Genomic DNA, 16673 nt, shown 5'->3' on the forward strand with positions numbered 1-16673 from the left:
TACCGAAGCAAAAGCAACAGACCCTCTGCAGAGGATCAAAATTGTGATGGCATGTCTTCGGATCATCCTCAGGGATGTTTCTCAGACCGCCGCCAATAGCCCATTGTGCAGCTCTAGTGCGACGTAAACGAACAACAGAACCCAGAACATAACGATCATATTGATTTCACGAAACATTCATGCGTGAATTATATACAGTAAAAATGATCCTACTTGTTGTTCATAAAAGCAGTTCATAAAGTTCATTTGGAATCTGTAAGCTAGAAGACACTTTCTCATCTCAACTCTACTCGGTTTTTTTGCGCCGAAGCAAAACACGTAAAAACAACTACTAGCTCAACATAATAGTGAACTGAAACAGTTATTTTCAATTAGTATACTTTTGTTCATGAATTGTTACAGTTGTTAGATTTTATTTGTGCATCAAATACAGGTGCTGGTGAAGCAAGCATTACTCGAGGTATAAGTATATAACTGAAAAGTCTATTGTTTGTTGAAATCTCCAGCCGACCATTTAGATTGACAGGTATTTCATAAAGCTTTCTATAGTTTGAATTTCCTGTTCTTTTTCTCTCTATTTAAAGCTGTTGTTTCAGTTACGTTACATGTTTCAAGCTGTTTAAATTGACCAATATGATCTGAAGAATACTTTCATTTTGTGAAAATACAGTTAGGTTAAGAATGTAGTCTTGATACTCAACAAATCTTTGCATAATAAGCTGCAAATTTTACATTACTCTATAATGAGTATGAAATAATTTATTTTGAGCCTGAACGAAAGATTTTTTAATAGTCCTTTCCTCTAAATATTCCTTTTGTGATTGCATCGGTAATGGATAATTAATCAATTACAATCGATAATTATATCTGCTGGTATTTCAAACAGAAATTTAATGGTATATTTAGTAATAACCACGTGAAACTTTATATGACATGTATTTCTCTAAATGCCTAAAAGATATAAAATATTCAAAATGGCCTAAGTCTGTTGGAGTTGGAAAAAATTTATGACAATAAATATATTAAATCTTTTCCCTTCACAATTTTAGAAGCAGAATAGGAAGATCTACCTGCTTAAACCATTTCATTATGTACTCATGTCACTTTTTATAATTACATTTAAATAATAATAACAAGAAGCTTTTCTTATTTCAAGTTAGTGAGCATTATATTGAAAAGAAAAGTTTCCCTTCATACTCTTATATTTGAAAGCATAATTGGTTACAATAGATCATGTGATGAGTGACATCAGGCATTCCAATAACCTCCATGTGTCCTTTGAAAAAGGGGTAGAAGTACAAAAAATTCTATATGGCAGTTAGGAAAAGGCAGCAAATTTTTCGGAACGTTTACTGCTCTCCCTGTGTAGTTACTAAAAATTAACAAAAGAAAAAAAAATTATGTCAAAAAGTCTAATTCATCTGTAGAAAGTCTTTTAGCCTTTATTTAGCTATTAGAGAACCTTTTGAAAAGCAAGCAATTAAATGAAATCATACACTCTCTCTAGTCAGATGTTTAAGCTTCTAAATTTATTTGCCACGCCTCTTGTTGCTACAGCCATTTTGAGCTTTGTGACACATCCTATGATTCAAATTTTCATTTAAGATGAGACAAATTAAGAGCCAAATTCACCTTATTAGGGTGGTTTTTTTTTAATCATTATATTAGTTTTTGTTAACTTAAATTAACTTTTCTACTTGTTAAGACAATTTTATGTTATATTCTTTTCTCATGTTAATTTTTATTGAATACTGGAGAACTATTATTTTTGTTGACTTTGGGGATAGTTCCATATCACTTTAAATTTGTCGCTACTAAAATAGTCGGGTGAAACCGACTGAACTGAATAAATTTTAAGAAATATGTTAAGTAGCTTGCTTGGAAGTGCTAAAAGTTTTACTCTTTTTGTTTGTTTAATTTGGTGGTGTTTTTTTTATAGATATTTGCTCTTCATTGCCAGGTTGACATCCCTGTGGCAAAATTGCGGCAACATTGTCACAGAACATTGTAGAAAGATTTTTCATTTGGGAATGACTGGCTTCAGCAATATCAATAATATAAAATTCCTAAATCTTGAAAGTTTATAAGATAGTTTGAAGTGATGTTCTTTCATTTTTTTTTTTCATATAAGAACGCCATGTTTTACACAAACAGTGTTTTCAGCTCAGAAAAAAAATGGGTGAGAATTTCTCACCCTTTCTCAGAAACAAGGTGAGATTTCAAAAAGTTAAGTGAGATTTCAAAAATTTAAAAAAAAAAAAAAAAAACACCAAGAGACTTGAAAAAAATTCATTTCTTTTATTATAATGCATTTTTAACGTCTTCTAATTTTTAAACCATTGAATATTTTTGCTGCATCATCATATGGAAAATGTTCCACATCTACTTTTTCATCAGTTATTCTCATTAGGTTGCTCAAATGCGTATTTGTTTCGTTTTGATCATTTCTACCCACATTTGTTTCATTTTCATTTGTCTGTTTTGGAGTAGAAGATATTGGCTTTACAAGGTATTTGTCCATCTTACATTAACGAGCAAAAATTTGAACATCTTACATGACAAAACCTTACCTACGGTAAACACATAGTTGCAGAGAAATGCGTTCTGAAAGAGGTTCCGTGGTTCAGAAGGATGGTGTTCTGTTGTTCTTGAAGGTTCTGAACAATACTGGTAAATAGGGAAGCTAGATAATGGGGCAGATGTTGAAAATAATAAAAGATCCAGGAAGAAAAGTGAAACAGATTTTATTCTAAATGGCGCAAATGAGAAATTTTTTTCAAAATGCGAGAAATTCGCAAATTTTGACATTGGTTTATAGAATGCGCGAATTTCTCGCGGTGATAATTTTTTAATGCGAGAATATAAAAAAATATGCGAGATTATCGCGTTCTCGCGCTGTAGTGAAAACACTGCACAAACTTATTTGAGTATCTCTCTCTCTTTTTTTTTAAGATTCCCATTTGCGGGATTTCGTCGTCGATCTTTATTTTTGGGATACTGCACGGATTTTGAAAATTTTAATTTATTTTCGAATTTTACTTTTTGTAATGATGTATAAAATTAAAAAGAGGAAATAATTAGTGCATTTTTCCATCTACAAAATGCGAGAAAGCACATATAATATTAGAATTAAAAAAATATTACTTTTACAAATAAAATTTTTTATAAATTTTATTTGTAAAATATATACATTATTTATAAATTTTATTTATAAAATTTTTACATATTTTTATAAATATAAATAAAATTTTAAACTTTCTTCTGTAAACACAATATTTCTGTTACTTTAAATTAGTAATTGTTATAGTAAAATATTCTGCAACATCGAAAATTCTGTGAGATCAAAGCTTGATGGATATTTTGATATAAGTATGGATATCAAAATTATCCTGTTAACTACTAGGATAAAAGTTGTCACAGTAAAAAAGAATTTTTTTGTCAAAGAAGTTAATTGTAATCTAATCAAATTGTTTTAAACATTTTCATTTTAAGTAGTTTCCGCTTCAGAAAGTTGGAAAATTTTAAAAATATCCACTTCACTTCATCTTTGATATTCAAATGCTTAAATATTTTAACATAACTTTGACTACTTTGACTTGTCTACTTTGACTTTTTCATACTATAAAAAATAGTTAATTTATTTAAATTTTCCTTGAAACATTCACATAAAAAGTGAAGTTAACATGCACATGCATATATCATTCATCTTTTTTCAGTTCGATATTAACTATATTGTCTTAGAACTTTGTTAATTTAACTAAACTATGCTTTGAATTCAAAAAAAGATGAAATAAATTAATAAAATGTTGTCATATAAAAAAGAATAACTGTATGTTAATATTTTACTATTGACTTTATTATCGCAATCTGAGGCTATTGATTGTTATGTTTTAGCAATGTCTGACAGTGAAGCGAGCAATTATTCCGGGAATGAAAGTGAAGCTGAAGAACAAGAAAGTGAAGTAAGTTAGTTTACATTCTGTCTAATATTTAATACTTTGTTAAAAACCTGTCTTTAAAGCTTCTATTAAAAATGCTTATAATGATATTAAGTGAACCTTTTAAACAAAAATTAGTACAGTGGAAAATCGTCTATCCGGAATCGGTGGGACTTTTGGAAGTCCGGATATTAGATTTTTTTCCGTATAATAGACCCCAAAGGTAAACAAAGCTTAAAACGATTTGAATCTAAGAAGCAAAAAATAAATAAACTTTTCTTTTCTGGGCAATAATGTTTTAGTATTAGAATGATATCTAATCAATCAAAAACAAAATATTAGAAAATAATAATTATTGCTTAAAATATAGAAAACGAAAAAAAAATTTGACAGTTATCAAAACATTTATTGCTCTCTCCACCATTTTGAACTAAAAGGAATCAAGCAAGAAGGGGAAATTCCGGTCATTCATTAAGGTGAGAAGGTGGAGAAGAAAATTCATTTCCTCCTTCAAGTTGAGGGCGGGGCAGTGACAAATTCTTATCTTCTCTCCCATCATTGGCCATCAATAAAGCATAAAGGCTCAGCATGCTGATTGGGTTCTCTTTATTTTTTCTTGTGTGACTGAAAGTGACTCCCCCTCCACTTTAACATTTGATATGTTTACCCTTTTTCAGAGTATTTCTTCTTCCCTTGGCACTCTAATAAAATAGTTCCAGGAAATGCCTTTTTTACTAGGAAAGAAGGGGGGGGGGACTCAGGTGTGCTCTTTTGAAAACAAATCTCCCCCCTTTCCTGCATTCCTGAGGAGGAGCATCACTCCACGGTCTTGGGAGGTCTTCTTTTCCCCTTTCTGTTGATTTATGGTTTCAATGCATGAATCACTAGAAGCTGGATAAAGGGAAAAACGCTTGTCCAAAGACTTTTTTTTTAAGAGAGGAGAAGAGAATAGATGTTTATTTTGATTAGGGATGTAACGAATATTCGGCCACTATTCGGTATTCGGTCCTTTTGCCACTATTCGGTATTCGGTCCTTTTGCCGAATATTCGGCCTAGCCGAATACTGAAGTAATTCGGCCGAATAATTAAGTTATTCAAATTAAGTAAATTTTTTAAATGATTTTAAAAAATTGACATATAAGTTTTTAGTTTTCTGGGTTTTAATAATTCTTCTGGCAAAAAAAGGGGAAAAAAATTAAAAAAATACATTTAACAGTAGTAATGAGTTGTTTTAAATAAAATATATAAATTACAAGTATAATTAGTTAAAATATGCTCTTATTAATTATTTAGATTTGTGAAAGCCTTATTGTTGGCATCAAGATATTTAAAATATTACAAGAAATACATCAAGTTGTTAAATTTTTTGTAAAATATAGAAAGTTTAAAAAAGCAAATTTGTTAATATTTATTTNCCTGTTGGAAATTATGATATAATAAGTCACACACAATTTATATTTTGTATTTGTACTGATAAGTTTTTCTCCTCTTTAAAAATATCATGTTCCATTTTTTTTTCAGTATTTTTTAGTGATGTCATCAACAAACGTATCTAAATTGATAATTTTATATAGAATAAATGTAACTAGAAACTAAGTTTACAAAAATGTTCTTTTGCAGTATGCCTAAGTAACTCTAATTCACTTAAGGTCTTCTTTACTTTTGAACTAGAACGATGCAAGCTTTAAGGGGAAATTCTCGTCATTCATTAAAGTGGGTAGGTGGAGGAGAAAAACTCATTTCCTCCATATCTGTTTTTCAAGTTGAGGGCGGGAAGTGACAAATTCTTATTTTCTCTCCCATCATTGGCTATCAATCAAGCATAAAGGCACGGCATGCTGATTGGGTTCTCTTTATTTTTTCTTGTGTGACTGAAAGTGACCCCCCCTCCACTTTAACATTTGATATGTTTACCCTTTTTCAGAGTATTTCTTTTTCCACAGACACTCTAATAAAAAGATTCCAGGAAGTGCTTCTTTTACTAGGAAAGAAGGGGGGGAAGGGACTCAGTTGTGCTCTTTTGAAAACAAATCTCCCCCCTTTCCTGCATTCCTGAGGAGGGGCATCACTCCATGGTCTTGGGAGGTCTTCTTTTCCCCTTTCTGTTGATTTATGGTTTCAATGCATGAATCACTAGAAGCTGGAAAAAGGAAAAAGCGTGTGTCCAAAGACTTTTTTTTTAAGAGAGGAGAAGAGAATAAATGTTTCTGTTGATTAGGGATGTAACGAATATTCGGCCACTATTCAGTATTCGGTCCTTTTGCCGAATATTCGGCCTGGCCGAATACTGAAGTTATTCGAATTAAGTCAATTTTTTAAATGATTTTAAAAAATTGACATGTAAGTTTTTAGTTTTCTAGGTTTTAATAATTCTTCTGGCAAAAAAAGGAAGAAGAAAAATTAAAAAATACATTTAACAGTAGTAATGAGTTATTTTAAATAAAATATATAAATTACAAGTATAATTAGTTAAAATATGCTCTTATTAATTATTTAGATTTTTGAAAGCCTTATTGTTGTCATCAAGGTATTTAAAATATTACAAAAAATACATCAAGTTGTTAATTTTTTTTTTAAATATAGAAAGTTTAAAAAAGCAAATTTGTTAATATTTATTTAATTTTTAATTTAAAATTTGGAAATTATTTAATTACAAATTTAAAATTTCAAAAGTGAAACTTTTTAAAAAGTTCTTATTTTTCTGGGTTTTAATAATTTTTCTAACAAAAAAAGTTAAGAATACATTTAACAGTAGTAATGAGTTCTTATTTTAAATAAAATAGCATATAAATTACAAGCATAACTAAAATATGCTATTATTAATTATTTAGATTTATAAAAGCCATATTGCCTTGTTATTGGCATCAAGATATTTAAATTAATAAAAAAAATAAATCAAGTTGTTAAAAAAATTTTAAATATACAAAGACTAAAAAAGTAATTTTGTTAATATTTATTTCATTTTTAATTTAAAATTTGAAAATTACTTTAATTACAAAATTACAATCGAAAGAGAAATTTTTAAAAAGCAAGTATTCAGCCTAAAATTTGGCCGAGTATTCGCTATTTGGACCCATCACTATTCGTTACATCACTAATTTTGATTGTTAAAAAGTGTCCGGGAAAGGGACGTTACACTGTCACCCTTTCGCGACGGGAAGCACGCTAACCGCTGAGGCCGACAGTCTTTCTCACGTGTGTCTCTCCAGGGCCGGAGGGTTTTTTGCTGTTAAGCCTAATTCCATGAAATTACCGAAATATCAACCTGTTGTTAAATATTGTTTTGTAGAGTATTTAAATGACATATGCTTTATATATATTTCTATAGATACTTTATTTACCTAAGTTATTTCTTGCTCAAATATATATTTTACACATTTTATTTTCATTGTGTACTTATCATTTAATAACATTTAACATTACACATCTGAAAACTAAATATATGACTTAAAGTTCTTTTTTCGTTTGAAAAATTTTAAAACAGGGATCTTCAAGATCTAACTATCCACTAAAAACTAAACCGAAAATCGAAAGTAGCGAGACAAAAAAACCTCCCCTGTTTACTGTAAACAAATACCACGTGCAAATTTAAAGAGCCGTCATAAAACATTCCTTCCCCCTAAAAACCGAGTGAATGTACTCTCATCTTGAGTAGAAGGTCAAATCTACATGTCTCTGAAACCATATGGACATACAATGTCATCTTACGGAAGAAATGTTATTTTTTAAAACGTTCCAAAACGCTGGCACAAATGAGTGAGAGCCGGGGGTGAACAAGAAAATGCTCTGGCACGCGGGTGTGTCGGCCGGGAAGTGAGCACGTTTCTTGCTGGCGCGAAAGAGGGTTAATTAAAAAAAAAACTCATGAATGAATAATTTAATTGAAGTAGTATAAGAAAAAAAAAACTAGCACATAAGGTCTAAACATCTGCTGTGCTACTGAAATTTTCAGTAGAAATATGTATCCACTCTGTGCTGTTGTGCCTAAATGTGATTGTGATAAAAATTTCTCCTTTTTTTATATGATTGTTAATTACATTATTTATTATTTTTTTGAACTCTTTTATTTTGAACTTAGTTAAGAGCGCATCTTTGAGAAATTGGTCTTAATTTAAAATGTGTGTTCCCATCCTTTGAATGATATTTATTTATTATTTGAATGATATAGTTAAAGGAGCAAGGCTATGTTCATTTTATGCAGCCTTGCTCATTGTTTCAAAATATGATTCGCTAGCTATGTACTAGCTCTTAAACATGCATTTTTATTATCGTATATGCTTATTTTGAATTATGTCCGAAATAAAAAGTCTAAGAAAATTTTATATCATAAGGTTACGTAATAATTCATCATGGTCATTCGCACTACAGCTTGGGGTAGACCTTGACCTTCTCTAGAACATTTTGCCATGTTTTTCTTCATGTTTCCAGTTCAATACCCCGATTGTTCTAAAATCTGCATCTTTCTACATTTACTTTATTGGATGGATTTTATATACTTTATTGGATCTATATTTACTTAATTGGATGTACTAAATAATTGTTACGAATATATATTAGTTAACTATTTTGAATTCCTGTAAGTAGTGCTCTGAATTTTAAATTATGATATTAATCTTTTCTACAGGGTGAACAAGATGATGCTAAAAGCGCACAAGGCTCAGATGCTGAAAGTGATGCTGGCAGTCAAGTGAATGAAGACGAGGCTGAAGAAGTTACTGAAGCTGAGGCTGCTGCAGAAGAAGAAGAGCAAGAGGAGGAACCGGAAGGTGAAGATTTAGATGAAGAAGATGAAGAGGTAAATGGTATAGAATGTAACTAGTAAAGAGTATCTGATTGTAGTAGTATAATTAAAAAGTTGTTTGAATTCTCAGAAACTTTTCAACCAATTTCGCTGAAATTTACATTTTGCCATTTGAAATTACATTCGTTAAATGATAAAAATTATAGATCTTGCGAGTAGATAAACAAATTTCATGCAAAAATTAGTAAGTAAGCCAATAGTTTCAGTCTACGTAATTTAGAAACTGACGGTCTGTGTGGCTGTAAATATTTTTTTTTTAAATTTCGGGACTAATTTTTCATTATAAATCTTAATTATAGGTTGTGTCAAGATGAAATCAATGTTTTCAAATGAAATTGGTTGAATGACTAATGATGACAGTTGTCACAAGTTTATCCCTAATAAATGCCTTTGAGTTTTCTGTGATACTTGTTTTATCCTGCCTTTAGTGTATTGTTATTTTAAATGATCTAATCAGCATTTATGAATATGCACTTATGAAAGAGAAGTTCATATTTTGTAATTATGTACCCTTGAATTTGACGTTATAAGGATAGCTGATTTGAAATTCTTTTGTAAAATTATTAACACAGTTTTATTATTTTCATCTTAAGAGATATATCTTTCATGCACAGTCTAGTTTATAATGATTCTTGGTTTAACAAGAGCCTGGATTTGATGAAAAAATAGGAAAAGACTGCGCTTGTCATAAGAAGCAAATATTACAGTTCACTCGCATTCGTTATAAGTGAGTTCTACTATATATATTAAAAAGGAGAGATTTTTAATCAGGCTTGTTTTTTTTGTTTTTTTCTTTTGAGGGTGGTAGCAATCAGAAATTTAGAAGTCTTGGTTCCTAGGTCTTTTGCTCTCTAAAGTCGTGTGGCAAGATTGTACATAAATTATTATTTTAATGAATTTTAAATTGGCTTAAAAAAAATAATTTTATCTGAAATGTATTGGTATGCTTGATTAATCTAATTGAGATATTTAGTTGATTTGTACTGAATATAGGGACTTACATGAACTTAATTGTAAAAGTATTCACAGTTAAATACTTTTTTTTTCTTCTTATATATATACAGATTTTCATTTAAGTTAGGCATAGCAAGTAATAATTAAATTTTTGTTAAATTTGAATGATGTGGGATTTTACCTGAGTCCGAAGAAGTTTCATTATATTTAAGAATGTTTCTGATCTTTTAGGTTCATTAATAAAACAATTAATTCTGTTTTCAACAAATCTCTAGCTTAAAGAAAAGTGTACAATTCATTGATAATTTCTCTAGGATGAAGAGGACGAGGATGATGAAGATGATGATGACAGAGATCGTAAGAAGCGCAAGAAAAAGAAATCACGTTATGGAGATTTCATTTTAGATGAAGCAGAAGTAGATGATGAAGTTGAAGAAGATGAAGAGTGGGAGGAGGGAGCTGAAGACATTATTGACCGTACTCGACCAACAGAAGAAGGTACATCTCGGGACATTGATAGTCATCGACGATTACAGATGATGTGGACGTAAGTATTATCTGATATAAAACTTCAAAGGGATTTAGAAATTATCCATAATTTTTTTTTGTTGCTGTTAATGCTATCTATAAAATAAATAATATCTATAAATCTGTAAAGTGCTTAGAAAATTGCTTACAAATTATTAGGTATTGTTCTCTTTATGATCCACTATACTCATCATGAAATCATAGATTTGAAATTCGGGTTATGAAGTCAAAGTTTGTCAATTATGCTGTGCACTGTTTAGTACAATCTATTACTGTAACCCAGTGTTGCCAGGTGCCGATAACCGTTCACCCTCCAGATAGCGTTGTAAAATCCCCTAAAATTTTTTTAAAAAACCCCAAAATTTTTAACTTAATGTATAAGTATTAAAAAATAGTACAAAAGTTATATAATGTATAGAAAACGTTGCTATTTTACATTTCAATCGTTACATTATCTTTAATTTCTACTAAAATATTTAAGATATTTTTTTCAATACTTTTTGACTCGTGCATTTTTTCATAAATATTTTATTATCAACGATATAGTCTTTTTAATTCCAACATTATGCTTAAATTTCTGATAAAATATCCGACATATTTTCGTCAATACTTTCTGATTTGTGTTTTCGCTGTTCAACATTTTTAACAAAGAAGAAGTGGGTACAAAGTTTTGACAACCATTAGAAATGTCATACCGAACGCGCAAAATAGCATCAGCTGTAGTTATAGACATTTTATTTCTTAATTTGTCTTTAATAATATTTAATATGGAGAAACATCTCCCCACAGTTGCATTTGAAAACGGAATACTTAATAAAGCTAAAACAGGAGTCGAGTTAAGTAAACTTAAGTCGAGAATCGAGCTAAGTAATAACTTACTACATTCCACAAAGGGGTTGAGTTCTAAAATTAAATTTTAATCTTTTTATTTTGGTTTAACATGTTGATTTTCATATTACCATCTCACACATTCAGTTATAAAATTTGATATTAGAACGTAACCAAAATGAAACTAGTAAAATTCACAAATAACCCTGAAACAAACCCCTAAAAACAAATTCCCCTAAAATACCCACTGAAGATTAAAATTCCCCCTAAATTTAGGGGGAAAACCCCTAATCTGGCAACACTGCTGCAGCCCTTCCTTTATTATAGCAGTAAGTACATGATGTACTGTTTGTTACTTTATATACACAGCATTATTTTAACCCCTTTAGAATGTCTGAACTGAACTGTTTGACTGTTTGTTCCAATACAGCGATTAAAAGTTTAAAAAAAAAACATTTACTGTGAAATATTGTTTATATTTCATTATTAAGAATTAGAAGTGTACATTGACTGACAAAGTATAACTAACAAAGGAGTCGCACTTGTATGATATATGGACATCCTATGCTGACATCAGAGTTATTAAAGAAGGTTTTGAGGCTTTCTTCTCTATGGGGTGTTGGCTTAATACTTGACCATGGTTAGGTGGTGTACTCCTTTAAATTTGTTTAATCTGTTTAATAATGTTATTTTCTTAATTATTTGTTATTTTTATTAAAAAATAATTTAAAAACTCCATTTTATTTTACATAAATAAGTGTTTTTATTTTAATCGTATTTGTTTTTATTTTAAAATTGTTTAAGAACTTTCTTTTGGTAAATAGCAGAAGTTTATAATAATAATTTGAATTGAAATACAATTGGAAACAAAGCAATAATTTCAAGCTATATTATTGCATTAGGAATTGTTTTTTATTTTATTTGAACACATAAAACATCAAAGTGATGCTTCAAGTTTGTTTGGATTGAAATAGAAAAATATTATTATTAACTACTAAATAGCAGTAAAAAAAAATTTTTTGAAGTTAATTCCACAGTTCTTTTTCTCTCTTTTTTTTTTTTTTTTGAAACGATGAAAATAATTGTGAGAAAGATTTAAACTTCTTCTTTAACTGCAACTGTTGGTAATATATTTAAAAAATGTAAATACTAATTTGTCATATTTAAATACTTTGTAAGTTTTTTTCAAAAAAAAACTTATTGATTTAAATGAATGAATCTTTTACATGAGTTGGTGCTCTAGTCGATTTTACCTGATTAGAGGACTTCATATTACAATGTGCATTTATTCTTTAACTTTTCTTAAAAATAATTATATAATTTTTTTTTAGTGTTATATAGCTCTGCTGTAATGGAAATCCTCTTTTTTTTTTTCAATGCTTCAATCAGAATCCTGGTAAATCATTGTTTACAGTTTTGAAATCTTTCTTCTAGATCCCAAAAGGAAGATGAAATTGAAGAATATTATAAGAAAAAATATGCCGAATCCTCCGCTGCTGAGAAGGGTTATGGAGATGGTGGGGATCATGAACTACCAGATGAAATTGCCCAGCAGACATTGTTGCCTAGTGTTAAGTATGTATATGTATAAAACTAATTTTTTATTAAGAAATTAAGTTCAAGTTATATGATAAACTCAAGTTTCTTGAGTTTTATGTTGTTTATATGTTATCTTAAATAATTAAATTTCTACAGGGACCCAAATTTGTGGATGGTAAAATGCCGTCTTGGGGAAGAAAAGCAGACTGTTTTACTACTAATGAGAAAGTTTATTGCCTATCAATACACTGAGGAGGTAGTATTAAAGTGTTTTTTTTTTTTTCTTTAAGAAAATATTTTATAGACTACATGTCTGCATTTGTCTTTGTTCTCTCTGTCTTCAAATTTTATTCTCATTATCATTGTATACACTAAGTACTGTTTATCCTAGTTTCGCTAAATCTCAATATGTTTTTTTTACTCCACCCAGAAACATTTTGAAATTTAAGAAATTTTTTAAAAATGTTTTAAGAATATTTTTTTTTTTTAATTTTTACTGAAATTTGAAATTGCAACTAAACTATAACAAAAAAGTCCTAGTAGTATTCAAAAATTTTAAACACTCACAAATTTTTTTTAATCATTTTATTTTTAAAACTTTGAAGATAATATTCATACTTAATATAGTGCAAAAAGCTTTCTGTTGTTTAATTTTATTGAAAAAGGAAACATTTGAGAGCTTTATGTATATTTGTAAACTGTAATGGTTTATAAAAAAAATTAGGCTTTTTCATTAAAAAGAAAAATCACCTGCAAAACTTTTCAAAAAATCTTTTTTTTTTCTTTTCTTTTTTTGCTGTTGTGTTATAACTTTTAAATTTTGAGTTGGCATTTTCTTTTAACTTCAGTTAATTTATATAGGAATGATAAAATTACATTAATAGACTTAACAGCTTTTTGAAGTTCCTGAAAGTCTTAACTATTTTGAACCAGTTGCTCTCTTTTCAAAAAAGTTATACACTATACATGTGTTGCTTTGTTGAATACCATTTTTAACTTAATCACATGACTCATGTTAATGCTTTCAATTTTAGCCCTTACAAATTAAAAGTGTTGTAGCCCCTGAAGGAGTAAAAGGTTACATCTATATTGAAGCTTACAAACAAACTCACGTTAAGCAGGCCATCAACGGTGTTGGTAGTTTGCGTATGGGTCAGTACCAGCAGATGGTAAGTACAAGTAGATTTACCAATTTAAATCTATCATAAAGTTTGTTTATATCAATTTAATTTTTAAGTGCAATGGACAATAATTAAACTTTCAGTTAAATAAAGGGAAAATAATGAATTTTTCAAAGTTAAAACTTACAGAAAATAAAAGTTTATAAAACTGAGTTGTATTTCACTAAGATATTAAAAGAAAAATAAAAGAAGAGAGAAATATACTTTTATTTAAATTACTTAATTTTATTGACATTCTACTTCAACAAGTTAGAAAATGTAATAAGTTCAAAGTTCAAAATTTTATGCTGTATATATAAAGTAACTTTGAACAGTAAGGTAATCAACTGTATGTTCAAGTTATTCTAGAGAGTATATTTGGTGAAAAACACCATGGTTTTCTTGTCTGCAATAAGATATTTCTAGACAGGACGTGATTTCATTTCTCAAAATATCCTCTCCTGCATGATTTAATTAGCATATTTAAAGTTAGATCTTGAGTAATTCAGATTGCGTCTTAGTTCTTAAATTTTTATCTCTAGATCAAAACAAGTTTGAATGTTTTAGTATTTATTTGCATACTGTTAACAAAATGTTGCTTACAGAAATTTGGGAAATAATAAAAAAGCATAAGAAGATGGAAAATGTTTTAAATATCATAGGAAAAAGATAAAATCACATTTTTTTTTAAAAAAAATATTTCTTATTCATTTATGAAACTAACTTTAAGGGGAAACGATATAAATTATGTTATGTAATACAGTCAAATCTTGATATCACGATCTTTGATAACATAAATTCTTTGGTATCATGGGAGGGAAAACTGATTTCCTTACATATTTGCTCTGTTGCTTATAGACCCTTTGCAGGCCTTGGCTGCCTCAACAGCACGCCTTCTCCAGCTCCCTCTGTCCATGGCAACTCCTCCAGTTCTTAAGTTTCAGGACTTTGAGGTCGTTTTCAGTGTCTTTGAGCCATCGAGTAGGTGGTCTACCTCTAGAGCAGGACCCCTGAGGGTTCTTGAAGGTGGCAATTTTTACAGGGCTATCTTCAGAGCCTCTCCATATATGTCCAAGCCATCTTAGTCGATTGCTTCGGATTATCTGCATAATTTGAGGATGTTTATAGAGCCCATAAAGTTCAAAGTTGTACCGTGTTCGCCAACATCCCCCCTCTGGTATGGCACCAAAGATAGTTCTAAGTATCTTTCTTTCAAATGTTTCTATCGGGCGTTGTACGTCAAGGTTTAAAGTCCAGGTTTCGTTTTCGTATAGCAAGACAGGCAGAATGAGTGTCTTATATAATTTTAGTTTTGTTTTTTGGCTAATAAAATTCGATCTTAGTTGACTTTTTAGTCCAAAAAAACATCTGTTGGCCATATTGATTCTATTGTCAATTTCAGGTTTCAGTTTGTTTTGGTCATTGATAATTGTACCAAGATACTTAAATTCTTTAACCTTTTCAAAGGAATGTCCGTTTATCTGCAAAGGTTCACTATAGTTTACAGTTGAGCTTGAAAACTCCATGAATTTGGTCTTGTCTTCGTTAATGGAAAGGCCCATATTTATAGCAGTTTGGTCAAATACGTTTCTCAATTATCCTCGATTTCATGCAGAAGTTAAAATTAATCATTTCTTGAAACAATAACAAAAAGGAGATTCCCCTGTTTAAAAGTAAAGTTCGCAAATTATCCTTTCCTGAAGAAGTGGACATACAAGACGTTTGCGCCGATAAGAATATCTGCTCATAAAATGAAAAAGGACATGCTAATTGAATGAATCACAATGAAACTAATATTTAGGAAGAAGTAGTTACTTTAGCCAAACCTAAATCGAATTGAAAATACAAAGGAGCTTATCAACTCTAATTTAGAGAATCTTTTAGTGTGACATTGAACAGAGTTTGAAAGAAATATTTTTTAAATGCTAACACGTTATACAATTTTGAAAATGTCGATCAAATTTAATTTAACTGAATTGTAAAGCAAGTAATTGATATTAGATTACAATATAAAATTTTCAATGTCAAGGAATTTTAACATCTTCCTTCGATTTCAGAGTGTTGAGGTTTGACTGTTTAATGTTTTTTTTTTTTCGCATATCATTCATTTACATTTATATGGTTTGTATTGATTTAATATACATAATTTATGCACATTGTTTTAGATGGTTCCCATCAAAGAAATGACCGATGTCCTTCGAGTCACAAAGGAGCAAACCCAACTGAAACCAAAACAATGGGTCAGATTGAAGAGAGGGTTATACAAAGATGATTTAGCACAAGTACGATGTCAATATTTTTTTGAATATTTAATTTATATTGAAAGTTAACATACACATTTAAGTATAAATCTTCTGAAATCAGTAATTTATTTGAATTTTCTTTCTAGGTGGATTTTGTCAATGTTGCTCAAAATTTCGTACATTTGAAACTCATCCCAAGAATAGATTACACAAAAAAGAGGGGTGCTTTGCGGACTTCGGTAATTAATTACATCATTATTTTATGAAACTGTATTATTATAATGTTACACACTTTTCAATTTTATGGTAGCATAACATATTGAGTTTATGTTTAGAGTTATAATTTAACAGAAATGAATTTAAGAATAATTATTACAATATTTAAATTTTTGTACAAAATAAATTTTTAATTATGATCATTTGTAATTATGATTTTTAAAACTTATGTTTTTTTTTTTAATCTTAAAAATATATTTTTTCTTTTTGCTCTAAACATATTGAAAATTATTTTAAGTGCATATTTTTTTAAAAAAAATTTCACTTTTTTATTTATGCTTTTCTGATATATTTTCATAAGAATAATATAAATAGTTAAATAACAAAATTGAATTTTCAACTTATTTTAATTTTTTTTATGTAAAGAAAAAAAAGTTTATACTTTTTTTTTCTCTCTCCTCAAAA

General features: G+C 29.1%; 1 protein-coding gene across 2 annotated transcripts in view; it reads left to right on the forward strand.

Moving 5' to 3' along the window:
- Positions 1-282: 282 nt before the first annotated feature.
- The window catches only part of LOC107436722 (Transcription elongation factor subunit Spt5), a 36926-nt gene continuing 20535 nt past the window's right edge, over positions 283-16673 (forward strand). The window contains exons 1-9 of one of the 2 annotated variants that reach the window (XM_043043273.2): positions 283-526; positions 3895-3962; positions 8564-8734; positions 10009-10241; positions 12485-12625; positions 12746-12845; positions 13624-13758; positions 15915-16031; positions 16139-16231. In XM_043043273.2, coding sequence (XP_042899207.1) covers positions 3897-3962; positions 8564-8734; positions 10009-10241; positions 12485-12625; positions 12746-12845; positions 13624-13758; positions 15915-16031; positions 16139-16231 — 1056 coding nt within the window. In that variant the 5' untranslated portion in view covers positions 283-526; positions 3895-3896. The remainder of the gene's footprint in view (positions 527-3894; positions 3963-8563; positions 8735-10008; positions 10242-12484; positions 12626-12745; positions 12846-13623; positions 13759-15914; positions 16032-16138; positions 16232-16673) is intronic. The other variant, XM_043043274.2, reaches the window with a different exon arrangement.

This window comes from Parasteatoda tepidariorum, chromosome 9 (genome assembly GCF_043381705.1).
Source record: "Parasteatoda tepidariorum isolate YZ-2023 chromosome 9, CAS_Ptep_4.0, whole genome shotgun sequence".
NCBI lineage: Eukaryota > Metazoa > Arthropoda > Arachnida > Araneae > Theridiidae > Parasteatoda > Parasteatoda tepidariorum.